The sequence below is a fragment of the Heloderma suspectum genome, chromosome 4 (assembly GCF_057233095.1).
Source record: "Heloderma suspectum isolate Gila_16-S chromosome 4, 16-S_ref, whole genome shotgun sequence".
Taxonomy (NCBI): domain Eukaryota; kingdom Metazoa; phylum Chordata; class Lepidosauria; order Squamata; family Helodermatidae; genus Heloderma; species Heloderma suspectum.
In genome coordinates this window covers 72,871,982-72,892,363 of record NC_139461.1, presented here as the reverse complement: position 1 = coordinate 72,892,363, position 20,382 = coordinate 72,871,982, and the positions used below count along the sequence as shown (strand labels likewise).

At 42.9% G+C, this 20,382-nt stretch overlaps 1 protein-coding gene across 1 annotated transcript in view; it reads right to left on the bottom strand.

Moving 5' to 3' along the window:
* The window catches only part of GAREM1 (GRB2 associated regulator of MAPK1 subtype 1), a 106,366-nt gene that overhangs the window by 29,791 nt on the left and 56,193 nt on the right, over positions 1 to 20,382 (bottom strand). Inside the window, exon 3 of the mRNA XM_084849621.1 lies at positions 1,458 to 1,588. Coding sequence (XP_084705747.1) covers positions 1,458 to 1,588 — 131 coding nt within the window. The remainder of the gene's footprint in view (positions 1 to 1,457; positions 1,589 to 20,382) is intronic.

Here is a 20,382-nt window from a genome sequence, read left to right as displayed (position 1 = left end):
ATAGTTATTCTTAACAGGCACTGAAGAAACATTTTTAAAAAGCAGCTTTGGATTCAAGTCACTCCCAAGATGCTTACTGAAAACAAAAACAAGCTCAAGAGGCTGCAATTAGATCTATGTCTGTCATAAATTAATTGATTTAAATATATTTGAATTAAATTGATTTAAATAAATCAAATATATTGATTTACATAAGGGGGAAACATACAGAAGTAAAAATGTGAAGACAAGTAAAAACGTGAAACCATGCTCCAACTCAGGCTGAGCTTTAGTCAGAGATTCTGTAGCTCCCAGGCCAGGGGTGTGCAACCAGAATCCACTGGAGAGCCAGCTAACCGCCCCCACCCCTGGTGGGCCATATTTTGTCAAAAGGGGTAGAACTACACCCCTGCCATCCAAAGGTGTGGGGCCTCAGGCCTGCCATCAGAAGGGGCAGAGCCATGTCCCCTGCCATCATTTAGATCCTGGTGGCTGCATCGGGAGGATAATATTCCCAGTGAGGCTGCCAGGAACCAAGGCTCCACTTACTCTGTGTCTTCTCCCTCTAGGATGAATGCACTCAAATGACATTTCAAGAGTATTTGCCACATCCAAGATAGCGGTTTCAACATATACTGTGGTTGTTGCCATACTATACATGATATCTTCCTAGAAAAAGAATCCTCTGTCCCTCTAAAGTCCTCACTGCACTTAGAATTAGACTATTCTATATGTAAAGGCAACATTTAACCAACACATTCCAGTTATACCCAGGATGAACATGGAAATTGCTGAATCATTCAATTTACCAATGTCACTCCAACATACAAGATTGGGAGGGGAAACTGGGAAGTTTCAGAAACTGAATTGTTTAATACTCTTATGACCTTGCTATTTGCAAGGCCTCTTTATGCTTCCACATCGATAATTTGATATCTCTTAGGTGCTATACAGATTTAAAATCAAAGCATTAATGGTCCTTCCTTTTTCCTTATCCAGTTAATCATATTCAGCAGACCGAGTTCAACAGTAAAAATTAGTAACTTCATCATAGCTTGTATAGTCTCTGTGTAGCCTCAGACACTCTGTGGAATGAATCAAGCAGCTGCTCCCTTACCAAATAAAATCTAAAGGGTTGGAGGGAAGGGAGGGGAGTGCACAACAAAAGAACCCCTGTCTAAAATTTGGAGGCAGTATTCCAATTAAACAGATTGGAAAAAAGAACATTGCTTATTGGAGGTAGTTGCCTCCTTGAAAAGGCCTTTATATCTTACATTGATTAGCACAAATCCCAGCTTAGTTTGGGGGGTGGGGCAGAATGTACACAGAAAGTTGCAGTTCAAAAACCACCAGGGTAAGACAACACAGCAACCCAAAATTACTTTTCCCACAGCACACAGTTGCTCAATTGCCATGTATAAAAAAGGGGTTTAACCATAAACCGTTTAACTAGGGATAAATATTTGTTTAGGGGCTACCTTAACGTTGAATGTTATTTCCTCCATGACGTAAACTCGTTCAGGAAATGCTTTAGCCACCTCCTCCACACTGTTAAAATACTGCACTGGCTCCTTAATATCACGGTCTTGTTCCAGCAGCTTAAACTGCCCTGAAAACAGATGATAAATAGAAGAGCAATAAGATATTTTATACTGGACGTCCGTTTCTGTGGCAACTGCTAACGCACTCTCTACACTATTTAACTTGGTCAGTTTCCTCCAATTATTAACAGTTAGGCAATGGAAGAACAGATTGCACAAGTCTTTGCAAACCTGAAAAGGAAAGAGCTAGTAAGCTTGGCTAAACCGGAATTAGAAGAATGTGTGGGGGCTGACATGAAATTCAACAGAATTTACAGGCAGGCTCTCTGTAAGTCAACTGAAAGTACGAATACATTCTCAGGATGGAATTATGCGCAGGCTTCCATACCATTACAACTTCTTCAAAATGTTACAATACTTGAGGATATAAAAGCACAAACTCGATTTTTACAAGAAAATACACTTGGGGTCAGGGGAAGAGAAAATGGTAGATGTTTAAGAGAAGAACATGTCTGTTGACCAAATCACAAAAAGGCTTCCCAAGAACCCTGTTAGGGGTATAAAGTTTAGGCGTACACAACAGAGCCCCCACCCGTGTTTCTCTCTTTTGGCAGAAGTGTCTTATGCTGCTTCAGCTGTCCTTGGCTTTGTGAGTGGTCTGTCCAATGGCAATGGCGGAGGTTGCTCCCAGAAAGTGGGGGGCGGGGGTGGGGGGAGATAAGGTGCATTTCTTGAAGCCATCTGCATGAAAGGGGTCTCAGTTTAGATAGACTGGCTAATAAAATGGGTTCAACTGACACATCACTGGCATTCTATGAAATATAGGAAACATATTTCCTTCAGAGATTCCCTCAGAATCTGATGTGTTTGGTATGTCTCACCAAGATGGCTTTTGAGAAAACTAAGCATTTATTTGTTAAGTACCACTGAAGTAATCCTGTGAACTAGACATCAGCCATTGTAATTCATGATTATTGGTAGGATGCATTTATAGTATCAATGGAGTGCACTGAATGGATCAGCCAGCAATAATTTAGCCCTTGTTCCACATGAGTAGACATATGCCAGCCTATCACAATGACTAGCCTTTCTGGGTCCTTTCACAACTAAGATGAAGGCCGCACTACAGCACATCATAAGGAAGGTGCAGGCCATTACTAAATGTGCACCTGCTCAGTTAGATTAACAAACCTCAGCTTAATACTATAAGGGCAAGCACTTATTTGAAATATGTTTTATCTAGAATGCCATGTTTGCACAAGTGTAAACTTGAATTCCAATTTAAACAGGTTTTAAAATTTGCAAAAACAACAGCCCCTGTCCTCAGACACAATCTAGTTTGTGTTACAAAGCCTTGAAATGTTGAAAATTGTTGATTCTGTTAGGGCTAATTTGCATGTTCATTTCTGGCATGGTACAGCTATATATATGATGCTCCTTCCCCATGATGTATAGAAGCCAATGCACACTATTTTAATGTGCTTCTGGGTTTATAGCACATCCTTATTCCATTCTGTGCAGAGTCTGGTTTATGCCCCATGCAAGTCTTGTTGGTAGGTGATAGTTATATATAAAGGAAAGCAGAAGAAGGAAAAAAGTGTAGTCTAAGTTGAGTGGAAAGCATCTGAAAGGCACTGTTGTTAATCTTTGGAAATCCTTGTGAGAAAACAGCAGGACATGTGTTGTCCCATGTTACCTTGGGTGAAAACTGACTGCACACTTAACATGTCTTCACTGCTTCAGAAGTCCTGCATGGCTATTGTAAGCACACCTGGGGGTGGGGGTGGGGCAGTTTCTGGAGGAATGAGCTGTCTCTTGCCACATATCTTGCTTCTTTCTAGTACTGGAAACATGGGAATACTTGGCTCATGGCAGAACTACCACATGTGGCATTCTAAAGTAATGATTATGCAATTAGTTGCTTGCTTTCAGCCTCCCTTAACTGCATTACATCTGGATATTTTAAAGAAGAGGTTTGAAATTAATTGTTACAACTGTTCAGTGTAGTAATGCCATGCTACAGAGACTTGAGAGGGGAGGGAACTGGCAGCAGCAAATTCCCACTCCCATTGCTTTTCATTCTTTTGCTGAAAAGGCTTGCTGAGTTTGCTACTCCTACAGCAGGGTCTCCTTTTTAATAGAAGGACTTGTTTCATTCATCACAAACTTGCTTCTTGAGCATTCTTCTGTGCGTTTCAGGTTTTGACCCTGGTCCATGTTAAACAGACTGTGGTGGAAGTGTAGGATGCTGTATAGTAAAAAATTCCATCTGACAGGGACAGTTATGTAAACATTTCTGCTTCTGCCTGGAAATCTGGATTGAACAAACAAGGCTTGAAAGAAAAACTGCTTTCAGAAAGCAGCATTTTTGAAAATGTTCATTGATCAATTCCATGTAAAAGACTGCTTTTGTTTCACAAGCAGGAATCTTTGACATTTACTGAATCGGAGAAGATTTAAAACTAAAAGGGAGACTATATAGCTTTGACAATATATATTCATAGCACATTATAGTGTGGGATGATATTAATTCTAGTTTACCCAGAGTTTAGCATTTCAAAAGTCAGTAGCCATAAAGTGAATATACATACTGTAGATACATACTGAAGAGAACATTTAAAACAAAGAGGTTATCTTGTGGATTGTTGATCACAGCAGTATTCTTCAGTGTATGGTTTAGTCTATAGCATACTTGTTTTTATTTTTCCCTTACAGAATACCCATAATTGAAAGAATTTGGAGATATTTTCCCATCAGAAAGCAAGTTTAATTGTATATACTTTTTATTCCTAACTCAAGTGAGATAATACATTAACACTCTTTGATGCACTCTACAAAGAATTAGAATTATCCATGTGTAAAAGCTGTGAATATACGCATTTCTCTACGATAATGATATTTTGTATTATACTTCAATGTAATTATAATAATGTATATTTATAATGTATATTTAAATACTTTAAATATAAAATGACCATTTGTAGATAAAAACCAGAGTAGTCAGCATAGCAGCACTCTAGTTTCTGAAATGATCCATTTGAGAAGTTATTTTGAGCCTAACATGGTGTCAGATAATAGTTTACAATAAATAGCTTAAAGTACATGAAACCATCTTACAAGACAAGCACCCTCATAATGCCAGAACTCATAAAAGGATATTAGAAAAAAAATAGATATTAGAAAATAGACAATGTAGTAACAAGAAGCAAGCTGGTTTTCTTGTATTCTTGGTATTAAGCTCTCATTTATCAGCTTAGTAACTGAAACCTTACTTTGGAGCAGTTCTTAAATTATCATCTTAATTGCTGCCATCCCAGTGAAAAGTGAAAGCCTGGACAGAATGAAACATCACCACTTTGCTAATCCTACCTTCCTTTAAGCTTTTGACTGACTTGCTGTAATGCCACATTGATCTTGAGAGCCAGTGTGGTGTAGTGGTTAGAGCGTTGAACTGGGAGCTGGGAGATCTGGGTTCTAGTCCCCACTTGGCCATGGAAGCTCACTGGGTGACTTTGGGCGAGTCACACACTCTCAGCCCAACCTACCTCACAGGGTTGTTGTTGTGAGGATAAAATGGAGAGGAGGATAATGTAAGCTGCCTTGGGTTCCTTGCAAGAGGAAAAAAGGTGGGATATAAATGAAATAAATAAATCTGGCATGGCTCTCTGTGAAACTGGACTGCCTGAGGCAGCTCTAGTGTGTGACAGGCCCTCTGGCTGCCATTGGCCCACTTGGTCTACTGTCACAGAGAGCTTTGCAAACCATGAGCATGGACTATTTCAGGACAATGGAGAAACCTTTAATTCAGAGTTTTGAACTCTCCTGCCAATGTAAGGCTATATTAAAGCTCTGAAATGTATTTATCCCTCTGTAGGCTTTCATATGGCAGACTGCAACGACACGTTGAGTTGTTCCATAGCTTTTTTTTTGCTGGAAACAAGAGGATGTTTGCTGCTTACTGGGAGGTTATTTTGTATTTCTTTAGATTTTCCGACTCCTGGTCATCCCCTCTCCCCTTACAGGTATATCTCCAGGATCACACCAAACAGGCATAGAATCCCTACGTATCACTTAAGTAACAAGAGTCTCTACATCTGTTACTGCAAATGCCTCCGTTCTCCCTGTGTAATCTGAATAAGTTTATTATTAAGACTGAAACAAATATAAAGCACATTGACCATTGCCAGCATAGGGTTGTGACAACTCCGTGTTTCTAAGGACTTCCATATTTTGCTATGCTTGTGGTGGTGAAGCCTGTAACTGACTGACTGAGCTGGTGTGATGTCACGGAATGTTCATGAACATTTCTATTGCACAGCAAATAAAGCATCCCTACCTTCTGTGAGAGATGGGAAAAATGTTCATTTGGTTGGATTAAAACTTCACAGAGGCAGGGCTTTATGGGGGAGGCTAAGGAGTGGACAGAGGTCCAAGGATGTAAGGATGCTATTGGGCAGGAAGCCTAGAGGCAACAAACAGAAAGAGTATGAAGTGGCAATGAGGGTCAAGAAGCAGAGGAGGGGCAGGCTGAACTTCACTGTAGATTGAAGCTACCCAATCTGTTCTTTGGCTTCAGGCATCTGGTCCTCTTCTAACAAAGCAATCATTCCCTTGAGGGACTGGTTTGTTTATGATTGCAAACTGACTGAGAAACAGAGATGGGAGTTTGCTTTTTAAAAATATGATATGTTATGGACTCCTAACCATGAGGTTGACGAACCAGCATCCTGACAATGAGATTTAACATCTAAGGCCAACATACGCACAGAAACACAAAATAGCATTTGACATCTGAATTAACATTCTATTTTTCTTACTTTTGTTTAATCAGTTTATTTGATCCTGCCTCTACCCATCTATAAATGCTTTAACCAACTGCTCCAAAACATAAAGTTGTTGATATAGTACAGAACAGAGATAAATGGTGGGCTGAATGCCAATGAGTTAAACAAGAAAACAGTGCATAGCAAGTTGCATTTCTAACTGCTTTGGGTTCCCAGAAACCCTTATCTCCAGGATGTAAAGCAGGGGTGGGCAACTTGTAGCCCTCAAGTTGTTTTGGTCTACAACTCCCATCAGCCTTAGCCAGCACAGCTAACTGTAAGAGATTACTGGAGTTGTAGACTAAAATAGGGGCCACAAGTTGCCCATCCCTGGAAGAAAGCTGATGGCAGCAGCTACCTGAGCTAGGCTTCAGTGTTTTATTCTAAATATTAAAAACCGCTCCAAGAGAACCTCTATAACTGTGACAAACTTGAAGATCATTTCTATGAGCGTTATTGTTTATTTTAGATACCTTTGTATTTCCCTTCATTAAAGGTTCCCAGGGCGGTTTACATAAGAAAATACAAAAACAATTAAAACACAAATACAGCAGATCCAAACAATCATATAAACACAAAAACTAAAAGGTAGTGAAGTCTTAAAGGCCAGCTGAAAATGATCAGTAGGAATACAATTATGTCTGAAAGGTATTTGTCTGGTGCCAAAGGGAGAACAAAGAAGGCGCCAGGCAGACTTTTCTGGAGAAAGCATTCCATAACCCAGGCCCAGCCGAGTTTTTTCCATGCACACTTTAAAGTTTATCACGGTTTACAGGAAGCACATATTGTAAGTGCAACTAAGTCCTAGGGAGGGACCAAGAGGTGGATTACTCTCAAACTTTGGATGAGGCTATGACAAATCTTGATAAAATAGTGAAGAGCAGAGACATCACACTGACAACAAAGGTCCGCATAGTGAAAGCAATGGTATTCCCTGTAGTAACCTATGGCTGCGAGAGCTGGAACATAAGGAAGGCTGAGCGAAGGAAGATAGATGCTTTTGAACTGTGGTGCTGGAGGAAAATTCTGAGAGTGCCTTGGACTGCAAGAAGATCAAACCAGTCCATACTCCAGGAAATCAAGCCAGACGGCTCACTTGAGGGAAGGATATTCAAGGCAAAACTGAAGTACTTTGGCCACATAATGAGAAGACAGGATTCCCTAGCATCAGCATCTTCTCCAGGGTAAGTGGAAGGCAAAAGGAAGAGAGGCCGACCAAGGGCAAGATGGATGGATGATATTCTGGAGGTGACGGACTAGACCTTGGGGGAGCTGGGGGTGGCGACAGCCAACAGGAAGCTCTGGCGTGGGCTGGTTCATGAAGTCACGAAGAGTCGGAAGCGACTGACCGAATAAACAACAAACATATAGTGACAGACATTCCTTCAAATATTTAGGTCCTAAGCCATGAAGGGCTTTAAAAAGTCAAGACTGACACCTTGAACTGGGTTTGGAAACAGAGTGGAAGCTAATACAGCTGGTGTGGCACTGACATAATATGGTCGCAATGCAAGGCCCAGTTATGCTGAACACAGGACTGATTTTGAACTGTCCTCAAAATATCAAAGCATCCCCACCCCTTTCAGCTCAGGGGGACTGGAGAATGTGTGTATATGTGGATGCACAGGGCAATGGGCAACAGGGCACCCCTACCCCAATCAGCTTGGGCTAGAAGGGATACTCTGGTGAGGGGCCATAGCAGCTCACGCTCCTTAGTGTTGAGAGGTACTGGGAAGCGGAAGGGCAAAAGGAAGGTGGCTCAGGGTCACGGGCTCTCCAAGAAGCCCCAATGAGCTTGGGTCTGGGCAGGGAGAGCATCAGTGACCTTCAGGGGATCTTGGTCCCCAAATGCAGCGTGATATCAGATATGCAGCATGATCTCAAAGAACTCTCTCCTCTGGACCATGGTCCCAACAATGACAAAGTTTGGACTACTTAATAAAGGCAGACAAAATGTCATCGTGTGACCGTTCTGCCTTTATCTGGGCTGAGAGAGGCATGGAGAAAGGGACTCAGCAGGTACTGGGAGCAGCTAGCCACCTATCATCTTCACAGGGATGGTGCACAAAGAGAATCGACCAGTGCTGGGAGGAGTGACACCTCCCAGGGCTGACCAGGTCCTCGGCTTTGCATGCATCTCCAATTTATTATCAGAGATAAAAGGGGGTATTCCCCAGTGCACTGCTAACCCTCCCAAGGAGGAATCCAAGGACACTCAGAGGGCCAGATGGGGAACCTCTGCAGGCTGGATGAGGCCCATGGGCTGGAGATACCCCATCCCTGATATATACTTTGGGTAAGGAGTATGCCATTCTGCTTCCATTCAGAATAAAAGTCCAGTTACAAAATTTACACCAAATTTAAAGACTACGGGTTAGATCCAGACTAAATTACTGGAGTTTAGATCCCATTGAAATCAGTGAGACAAATTAGTCATGACCTAAGTCCCATCCAATGCCAGTGGGAACCAAATACAATGAACATGGTCTGGACCCAGTCGAATAGTTTTAAAGATAAGGATAATTAACCCCTTTTCCTTTCTCCACATGTCCGTGGCTTTTTCCAGTCGCTGCGTTGGAAGATAATTTTTTATGCAAACAAAACAAAACTGCCACCATTACCACACTTTGACAAATATGCTCTAGAAATGGACACCAATAAATTGATAATCACTCTCAACATCTGAGCAACCATTCTAAAAAGCCTCTAAGCTTATGCAAACCTGTTCCACATGCAAGTTAAACTATTTCAACACAGGAGACGTACGTGTGCGGGCATCCGCATTTCAGCTCATTGCAAAGCCATACAAACAGGAGCTGGGGTGCAGCCAACTTTATCTGGCACAATGGAGCTTTAGAAAAAAAATGCCGTCTTTGTTTATGACACTGTTTTCTTCTGGTTAATTCAGAAATATTAATTCAGAAATGTTTTCTCTAAATAAAAATGTTTCCATTTGCAATTAAAAAAACAACAACTTTCCAATAAAGGCAAGAAATTTAACCAGTTCAAGGTTCTGTTGGGGTTTCTGTTGGGTTGGAGACAATGTAAACTGCCAATGGCATTTCGGACAAAACAGGGTATGTGTGTATGTGGGGAAGATAGAAAAAACTCAGAGGGATATTACTAAATAAGTGACATAAATGATTTCAACACTGACTTGTGCTTGCAGCAGGGAGAGAAAGTACAGGAACCACACACCAAGCTGGGTTCACAACAGACCACAACTTTATTGCTCACAACTTCCATGAATTTGGTGAGGGCTGCACACTCCGCTGCCAGCAGTCTGTCTGTCAGCGAACAAATCCATGTGCCGGGTAAGAAGAATGGCCTAAACAGCATGCTGAGTTCTCTCAGGCTGCCTATGGCCACACAAAACTGTCTCCACCTGGATTGGGCTTTCCTTTTAACCCCAGGTGAGACCCAAAGTGGAGTAATCCACCTCTTGGTCCCTCCCTAGGGCTTAGTTGCACTTACAATATGTGCTTCCTGTAAACCTTGATAAACTTTAAAGTGTGCATGGAAAAAACTCAGCTGGGCCTGGGTTCTTCCCTCTTTAAATGCACATGACTACCACATTTGGAAATTTTAAACCCTGAAATAAATTAACCCACACAGCACCGCAACATATACATATAACAAGAAGCTCTCATATTTGGTGGAATGTGTGTGCTTTTCTTCAAACCAAACTGGGTGCAGGAAATATACAAGGCACTGAGGCACTCAAAGTTGCAGACATGTCACAAAAGGCAGAGGACAATACAGATGTAAAAAGGTGACCAAATGAATGCCCCCACCTCAAACTATGACAGTGACCCAGTTTACATGCAAAGAACATCCCAGAGTGTGTTAACCATAGGTTGTTTGGGAGTGTGCTAGCTCCCACCCGCTTGCCCGCTTCTGCTGCACTAAACAACCCAGGGACACCCCATCCCTTGATTATTATTATTATTATTTATTTCATTTCTATACCGCCCAATAGCCGAAGCTCTCTGGGCGGTTCACAAAAATTAAAACCAAACAACACACAATAAAACAATTTAAAATATATAGAACATTAAAACCACAATATAACAATACAACCCCAATAAAACCTAGCAGCAGTACAGGAGTTTAAAATACAGATTTAAAACAGCAAAGATAAAAATTTAAAAAGCTAAAATGCCTGGGAAAATAAAAAGGTCTTCACCTGGCGCCGAAAGGAGTACAATGTAGGCGCCAGGCGAACCTCACTAGGGAGCTTATTCCAGAGCCGGGGTGCCACAACAGAAAAAGCCCTCCTCCTAGTAGCCACCCGCCTCACTTCCTTTGGCAGGGGCTCACGGAGAAGGGCCGCTGATGATGATCTTAAGGTCCGGGCAGGCACATATGGGAGGAGGCGATCCTTCAGGTAACCTGGCCCCAAGCCGTTAAGGGCTTTGAATGTTAACACCAGCACTTTGAATCGGGCCCGGAAATGGACTGGCAGCCAGTGCAGCTGGAAAAGTACTGGCGTAATATGAGCTCGCAGGCTAGTCCCTGTTAACAATCTTGCTGCCCTATTTTGGACCAGCTGAAGTTTCCGGACCGTTTTCAAAGGAAGCCCCACGTATAACACATTGCAGTAATCCAGACGAGAAGTTATCAGAGCATGGATAACTGTAGCTAGGCTATCTCTGTCCAGATAAGGGCGTAGTTGGTATACCAGCCTAAACTGATAAAAAGTGCTCCGTGCCACTGAGTTCGCCTGTGCCTCAAGTGACAGTTCTGGATCCAAGAGCACCCCCAAACTACGAACCTGATCCTTTAGGGGGAGTGCAACCCCCTCCAGAACAGGTTGAATATCACCTAGCCGGGCAGACGAACCACCCACTAACAGTACCTCCGTCTTGTCTGGATTGAGTTTCAGTTTATTGGCCCTCATCCAGTCCATTACCGTGCCCAGGCACTGGTTCAGAACAGCCACTGCCTCACCTGGTTTTGATGAGAAAGAGAGGTAGAGCTGGGTGTCATCCGCATATTGATGGCACCTCAGCCCACACCTCCGGATAACCTCCCCCAGCGGTTTCATGTAGATGTTAAACAGCATGAGGGATAAAATAGAGCCCTGTGGAACCCCATGGCACAATTGCCATGGGACAGAGCAATAATCCCCCAGCACCACCTTCTGGAATCGGCCATCCAAGCAGGAGTGGAACCACTGTAGCGCAGTGCCTCCAACTCCCAACCCAGACGACCTATCCAGAAGGATACCATGGTCGATGGTATCGAAAGCCGCTGAGAGGTCCAGGAGAATCAACAGGGTCGCACTCCCCCTGTCCCTCTCCTGGCAGAGGTCATCCCACAGGGCGACCAAGGCAGTTTCCGTTCCAAAACCAGGCCTGAAGCCCGATTGAAATGGATCTAGATAATCCGTTTCATTCAAGAGTGCCTGGAGCTGTCCTACAACCACCCGCTCAAGCACCTTGCCCAGGAAGGGGATGTTGGCCACTGGCCTATAATTGTTAACATCCTCTGGGTCCAGGTTAGGCTTGATTGTTCTCCATGACATGCGAACCCAGAACTTTGGGTTGCTGAGGGAAAAACAACCCAAAGTTTTAACTCTTGGTTTGTTCTTGGGTTATAACTCTGGGTTGTTTCTCCCTTAACAACCTAGAGTTCCAGGTCTGGATGTAGGCACAACAGAAACAGGCAAGCCGTCTGGAGCCAGCATGCTCTCTCCCATGGTTAACTAATTTTATTTATTATTAAATTATTTATTATTAAATTTATTAATCGCCCATCTGGCTGGTCACCCTGCCACTCTGGGCGATGTACAGCGTATAATGAAACAGTTTAAAACAATAAAATTCTACAATAAAAACTTTTTCTAAAATACCCTAACCCACCCCAAACGCCTGCCTGAACAACCACGTTTTTAATGCACGGCGGAAGCTCATTAAAGAGGGTGCATGGCGGAGTTGCCTAGGGAGGGAGTTCCACAGAGTGGGGGCCACCACAGAAAAGGCCCTCTCCCTCGTCCCCACCAGTCTAGCTGTCCTGGCTGATGGGACAGAGAGAAGGCCATCCGAGGCTGATCTTGTTAAGCGGCCTGTCTGGTGTTGCTGGAGGACGTAATTGTGCGTTTTTCATTGCATGTGAACTGGGTCAGTTTCTAAGGGCCGAACTAGATGACACATTGAATGCATGATTAGGGATTACAGATTTTGTAAAATCCATTCCGTCTGCATTTTGCAGATTCCCAGGTGCCTTTTGTTCTGTCATCTGCTCATTGACGGAATCGGATTTTTTCCAATTTCCTGAATTTGTGCAAATTCCACTTGTGAAAATGCACACACACCCCTGCACATTTTCATACTTTAGCCTATGGGGAAATGTCCATTTTGAGCCAGTGTTCTTTTAAATTTTACATATTTTTCTACCACTAAATTTGCATAACATTCTGGAAAGTTAAAAAACCGGTCTGCACATTTGTGGAATCTGTGCAACTCAGGAAAAGCCAGTCTGCTGTGGAATCCATGGGTCAGAGTCATCTAAGTCTGAACTCATTTGATTCTGTTGCGGATTTCTCTGACATCCCTATGCACAGTAACAATTGTGTGTCTTCAAATTTTGTTTTAAACAGCTGCACAGTGAGAGTTAAATCAAACAACACCACCATCATCCCGTTTACCCCATGAAAATTGCCCTATGAAAGCTACTGTTTGCTCCAGAAGGCAACCTTTGATTTGCATCCATAGCAACTTTCCTCCCAAGCTCAAATAGCTACAGGGTGGGGGGTGATTTTTGTCAGGGAAATGCCATTAAAAAACAGATTTAAAGATATGCAAAATTGTTGAGTTCAGCCATAAATGGTTACCAACTTTTTTCAAGGGCTGGCTTTAGAGACCAACAATCATAGATAATTACGATAGTGTAAATAAGTGTATTATTCCAGGATAATAATAATAATAAAAAAACCAGTCATTTCCTATGAGGTACAAGCTGCTGCTGCTTTTTGTTTTGGCATCTACGCACTTCCACTAAAAATGCAATGACTATCAACAACAATAGGATATTTCAACTACTTTAGAAAATACTCAAGATCTTTATTCCTAGCAAATGGATTCCCCAAAACTGATTTAAGTATGTGAAGGGAGACTGGAGCCCTCACAGCTGTATATTCCATCCTTTACATGATTTGGTATGCTCTGTACTGAAGTGCTGACCTCTATTATGAAGTAATTACTTGTGTCTTGTCTACTGACTGCACAAGTTGCCCAAAGAGAGTGGAGCTCAAACCCATGCATCAGGTCACAGACACTTTAGTAACCAAAAGCATACACAAAGGAGGGACAGCTGCTTTTGCTTTATCTGGTAAATCAGAACATTCCATCTGTATCTCTCATCAGGTGGAGTTGCCTTCCTTAAATTCTGCTTACACTACTTATTGTTTGTCTGCTGAAGTAGTTACAATTTCCCATAAAACACATTTGTGCCCCCTTTTTTTACATGAAGCAATGGAAAACTGTCATGGAAATCTGAAAGGGAAAATAATTATGAAACTGATCTTATCCTATTTCCTTGCTACTGCAGCATTCTCCCCTAACATATGGTTTAGGTTATTTTAATCTAGTTTAAGTCTACAGTAATAACTGATCAAACCTCTACTGTTTGTTCTTCCTCACAGATGTTATTGCTTATTTTTCTTCTTCATTTACAGCCCAATCCTGTGCATGTTTATTCAACACTAAGTCCCCCTTTGCTTTTTGGGGCTTACTCCCAAGTAAATGTGTACAGGATTGCAGCTTTAGACTTTTTGCAAATATAGAAAGATATCTGGGCATTTTAATGAAAATAATTCACCCATGTATTAACATCACTCTAAAGCTGTTTTCCATCTGCAAGAAAATCTGGATGCTTCCCTGAGGTAGATTCCAAAGCATGAAGAAATTAAGGGTTTTTTTTTCCCCACACAGAGCCCTTTTTGCGGTTAGGCAGCATCTGTACTGGGGTTTGTAGCCTGCAGTTTTGCAACCCATGATCCACACTGAGCTCATATCCACACGAGGGGATGGACCATGACAGAAGCACCCCTCCCACAGTATCTCTTCTCCATTCTGGGCATCCATGTTGGGGAGTGTGACTCGCCAGCACATGATTCTTTCTTCCTTATGGAAGTGTGGTATTTCAGAATTCCTTAATTTAGAAATATAGAACACGCAGCACGCCTACATCTGCTAATTTCCTGCTTGGTTTCCCAACAAACATGGCTGCTAAAAAGGGGGCCTATTGGTGGGCAGCTGCAAAAAGAAAGCCTCAGAGCCCCACTCACCCCACCCCCACCATCACAAAGCTGTCTCACACAATGAAAAAGAAAATATTTAAGGTCCTTGTGCAAGGCTATTCTGGAATATCACTAGCATGCATTTATATTTATTTAAAAAACAACAACTAGAAAGTTAATCAGGCAATTTCAGTACTGCATTCCAGGAGTAAAGCAGCAAAGGAAACAATTAAGTGACCGCTAATGCCATTTTGGAGAAGTCAAAGGACATTGCAGCAGTTTCCTTTTTAAAGGACTGAGCAGAGTCACCTCCCCCACAGAAGCACATCAGTGCTATGTAAAAAGAAAGTCTTGGTTGCACCAAAGCAAATGACAAAGTTAAGCAGGCTTGGTAGTGCCAAATGCATTGCAGTCCGGAAGTAAAGCAACAAAAGAAACAATTAGGTAGCTGCTAACACTGTGTTGAAAAACTCAAAGGAGCGGCAGGACATGGCTCTACAGAGGAAAGCAACCAGGAAAGGAGGGGCATCTCCAACGTGTCATCCACCTTCCCCAGGGACAACTCCTTCCACCCTGCTACCATTCTGCATTTTTTCCTGTCCGTACCATCAAAGAAAATGTGCAGCTGTTCTGCTCTTTCTCTGCTTAGCGGATTTTCTGCATTAAGCAAAAAGTTGGGAGAATTGCTGGGAAACATGGGCAAACATACAAAAGGATGACGACATCATCTCGATCACCCATGAAATGTGAGTGAATGTGTCATGGTGATTCCTCAATCAATTCTTGTCTAGAAAAGCCCTAGGTGACATAACAGTTCATCTTTAAAGGGGGATGTAGTGAGTTTGTTGGTGAGCAATAAGGTGGACTTCACAATATTCCTATATGCTATTGGTAGCCACCTAGAGACCTGTGTAGTTTGGCCTAACTGGCAGCTTTATAGTTAATTATGTACGCTTTTCACATGCCTTAATTAGTGCTAGGCAAGTGCAGCCACAGCTGTTTGGCCTATGCCAAGCTACCTCATCCTTTTAAAGATAAGGGTATCATGCCTTGATTTTCACAGAACTGCTGAGTAACTCCCCCTCCTATGTTGTAATATTGGGGCCCTGTTCTCAGGAAAACAGCGATTGATTTCTCAGCCTGCAATGCTTCGAGCACCTTCAGGAAGGAAAGCTCCCCCCCCCGCCCCCCCGAGAAGGGAGTGTGTTTCGCATGACAGGCTCCTGAGCTCAAGGAGACATCTATAAAATCTTATCCACAGCCTTTGTTATTTGGTTTAGCTCCAAGGGGGACTATGCACACTACCAGCCTGGAGAACTTCCACTGATCCTAGGGGAACGACTTCTTGTCTATCTTCAGGACCCAGACAGACACCCAGCTAGGATAGCTCCACTGGCTGACGAGGGGGGTGAGCTTTCTTTGCATATGTATTCTGTATCTCTCAATAAACAATTATCCTTTTGCAGAAGCGGCTTCGTTTCCCACAGTTTGACTGGGACCTGACAGAATCAGGGCCCACAAATCAATAAATTTGGGGATGAGGGTGGGATTACCAATTTGGACAGTCGCTATGTGGGCAAAGGAAGTGGAAGGGCCAGTGGCTCACGGGATTCCTGGATGGTTACTTCACAGTGTGTGGAATACCATGGCCCAAATGCTGAGTGGAGTCATTTCCCCCACTACTGTTCAAGATGCAGATGTGAAGGAGAAGGGATTTATCCCTGATGCAGTGCATGCATGAACTGGGCACAGGCAAAGAGAGGAAATCCAAAGCTCTGGGGGTAGACTGGATTTTTCTGATTATGGCCAGGAGAAGCCAGAATGCTGAAACCAAAGCCATGAGCCTGACGATTTGTGTCGCCAAGATGAAATGCCGCTGTGGGAAGGCACGGCAAATAGATTAAGCTAAAATCTGGGTGCTGACTCACAATTGTTTAACAATAGCAACAACAGAATTACTCTTTCCTTCCCCAAATTATACTGGTGAAATGTAGAAAGCTGGTGGTGGGGTAGGGAAACTAGCAGCTGGAGGACTGTGAACTACATTCAGTTCTGGTAATCAGGACAAATTCCCCAGTGCAGAATGATTTAATTCTAAAGTTATGTCTTTCGTACCACACTCGGGGGATCTCGAAGCTCTAGTAAAAAGCAAAGTAGAGCCCAGAAGCCCGAAGTCTGTCCACTGCTGGTCTAACGTAGAAGGGTAGGCAGTTTGCCAGGAAAGGGAAGGTGTGAGGAAAGCAAAAAACTAGGTGTATGCACCAGCTTCAGCCAAATACTGAGCCAACTGGGCCACTTTGGACTGACTCTGCAGGTGGGTGAGACAAAGTGGGCTTCTCTCTGAAGCGACCCAAGCTGAATCTGTGGGCACTTCAGAGGGCTACACAAGGACAGACTGTGAGTGTGCAAAAAAGCATGTCATTTAAAGGTTTTGTTACCTGGAAAACACTTGGGTGGAGAGGGAGGGAGTTGGGAGACTGAGAGGTCCACCTTGTAATCATAGGGCACATATTCCTAGAAGCTCTCCAATCACCATGCTTTGTGAGTCTTATGAAACTCTTTGCTGCTGATCTTCTGTGCTCCTTTGCAAGTTGTTCTCCTGTGTGGTTAGCAACATCTGAAAGAGCATTGTGTAATTGTGGTGGGTAGTGGCTTACGTTCTCTTTCCTGGTTCCCGCAATCCTTTCCTTACTCCTTCCCAAATCAACTCTCCTTCCAGTTGTTTTTCTGCAGTGCAAATCCTTCTTTTCCATCCCAGTTCACTATATCCTGATCCTTCCTGTAGAATTATTGCTTTGTGTGGTTTCTTAGTCTGTGTTGTGTGTCATTATCTTATATAGAACTTATATAGAACTTAAATAGTAGGCAGTCCAATCTACTACCCCTTACCCCTAGTGATTAGAAAAAACTGTTTTTAAAATTTTGAATCCAGTTTGTGTTCATTCTCCTTCCAGAGTGAGTTTCATTATATATTTATTTTAAAAACCTCAACAGAACTAGATAATAGCTGCATTGGTCCCCGGTTCCATTAAACAACAGAAATGGAAAATCAGGATAAACTCAGGTGTCCATTCCCATTGCTTACTCATTCTTCTTTCCCAGTGAAGAAACACACACAATTTGAGGCAGAGCCAAGAGGAGAGACCTATGCTTTTGGTAGCATCCACCAAATTTCATTTTTGTTCCTTGCTGACCTGGTACCAATTGCTTGGCACCTCTCCATTCAAACACACTTCCTCCTCCCAGAACACCGAAGTTGCACAATTGTTGCTCTATTCTCATACACAACCAAAACAATTAGATACAGTGTGCTAACAAAGTAAGGAACCTTGAGACGGAATTTTAAATGTGATGTGAGATTGTCCGGTAGCCAAACTTAGCTTCTACTAAAAGGAATTGTCTTATCAGTGCAGGCCCAATGGCACTTCAGCATTAAAATAGTTTTCAAATGAAAAGACAAAGAAAATCTCTGTTAATGAGCAGATAATGGGATAACAGATGGGAAGGGGTGTAAAACTTCTGTACAGACCAGTTGCAAGAAGGTTCAAGTATGGATATGTAGCCAAATCAACACAGTTGAAAAAGGAAGCCACTAGTAGCAGATAGCATCATGGTTTACAGGTCAGACTAAACTGAATTACTGAACAAAAAGTGTAACCTAGTTTCCAAAGTCAATCAATTCCTTACCCAGAAAATGTGCTCACTGAAGTTAGGGTTTGTACAGATATACCTAAAAACAATTGGGAGGAGGGCACTTTGGAAGTGCACTCGCATGATTAGATATAACATCTCTCCAGAATTTATCTCAAAGGAAACTGGTTCTGCCAGTATACAGCAGATGTTGTCTGCAGCTGTACACCATGCTGGCACCCATGATGTCATCAAGAATCTTTCTCCCGCTTCCACCAGAGGTTTTCAATTTAGAAAACTGGCAAAAGACACTGAATGAACTTATTAATGCATAAACAAGAAGTGCTTTAAAGTTTAAACAACTGGAGGAAAGCCAGATAACCTACTTGAAGGATGGAAGAGGAGGGCAAAACTGAAGACTAAATCAGTGTTGGGATTGGAAGCAAGTATATTTATTTGCAGTGCAAAGGCTGGGAGAACCTGGGCTCAACTCACAAGAGACACAAACAGACAGACACTGGCCCTTGTGTTGAGGTATGTAGCATTAACAGGCCAAAGATTAGTTCACATTTTCTAAATAACAAATTGTTCAAAGTAGCTTTACTGTATAATGTTTTGCAAACCTCTTATGCTCTTGTTATGTAGTTGGTCTTTAAAGCATTAGAACAGCAGTGGGCAGACTTTAGGCTTGCAGGATCTGTTTTGTTTTTCACTGGAACCCTGAGGTCCAGCAATTGGATCCAGGTGCAAAATAGCAGCTCAGGAGTTGTGGAACAAAGTGTCTCTCTGAGCATGTGGTCAGCCCAGGAATTTGGATTTCAGTACCAGAACTGGAGCTCTTTCACACAAATTGCACATCTATTCCTGTTTCCCCCAAAGCTTTCTTGCCTAATTTAGATGGGGAAAACTATGTTTCCTTGTTGCTGTTTTTAAACCACTGGGAGTTAGAAACCCTTGTTCTTCTACTGCAAGTCACCTGGAGAACTACCAGTCGATTCTGATCTCCCTTCTGCCTGCCTCTGCATTATTATACCCTTGCAGCTTTGGTGAATGAAGATAGAAACAGGTAGATTTAAAATGAATAGAGAAAAGGAACAGAAAAGGAAAGAATCAGAAATCAAATGACCCCCTTGGTGGTTAGAGATAACTGACCACAAACCACTTAACTGGCTAGCTGTGGGAAAGGAGGGGAACCTACTTCTAGACTGGTGATAGAGAAGAGACATTTGCATCTTTTCTCCTGCCTGCTCCCAACCATTACACACAATCATCTGCATACCAGGCTAGCACAAGGATGTATTGTGCTTCCTTCTAGCAAAGAATGAGCCATATATGCTTGCCCTCCCACCTGCTCATCTGGCTAGATCCACAAGGTTCTTCAGTTTCAGAGGCAACAGTGATTAAATAAACAAATGAGAAAAGAAGAGCTTAAATTGTTCACAGTCATTTCACATTAAACTTGGGGGGGGGGAGTGCTTTCCATGTGCAGAGGCTTTATACTTCTAAATTCCAGATGCTAGGGACAAAGGGCAGAAGGCCAGTGCCCTTATGCCATGCTCCTGAGCTTCCAAAGGCAAGTGGTTGGCCTGTCCCCTCCAATTCCTTCCCTGAAAGCCCACTCCCCTCTGGAAGCTCATTCACCCCCAATCAGATGTGTACACAGTAGCCCAGCCTTCCCCTACCCTATTGCCCTCCAGATGTGTTGGACTGTAACTCCCAGAATTCCCCAGCTAGTCCAACACATCTGGAGGGCAACAGGCTAAGGGAGGCTGCAGTAGGTATTCAGGTGGCTTTGCACAAGCAGGTACAACAATTCCTGAAAGTTAGCCTGTATAAAAGGGGCAGACTCCACCTGAAATGCAATGACACCAGCCTCCTAGGTCACATAGCAGCTTTTAAACTGACCTCGGTATCATGTCCCTTTGGAAGATCTTCTCTTTGGAAGATGACCTGGAGCCCTCCCAGACCAAACACTGCGGAGTAACTGCTTGTGTTGGAGGTCCCTGAGGCAGATCAGGGTGGTCCTAGGCCTTCATGGGAGACAGCAATCAACCCTAACTCTCACGACATAGCTAGTATTCTCTTAGACATGGAGGCAGATGCTGAACAGCCACCTAACCCCAGGGAGCACAGGCACATAAAGGTTCAGGCTTGGCCGGCTGCCAAA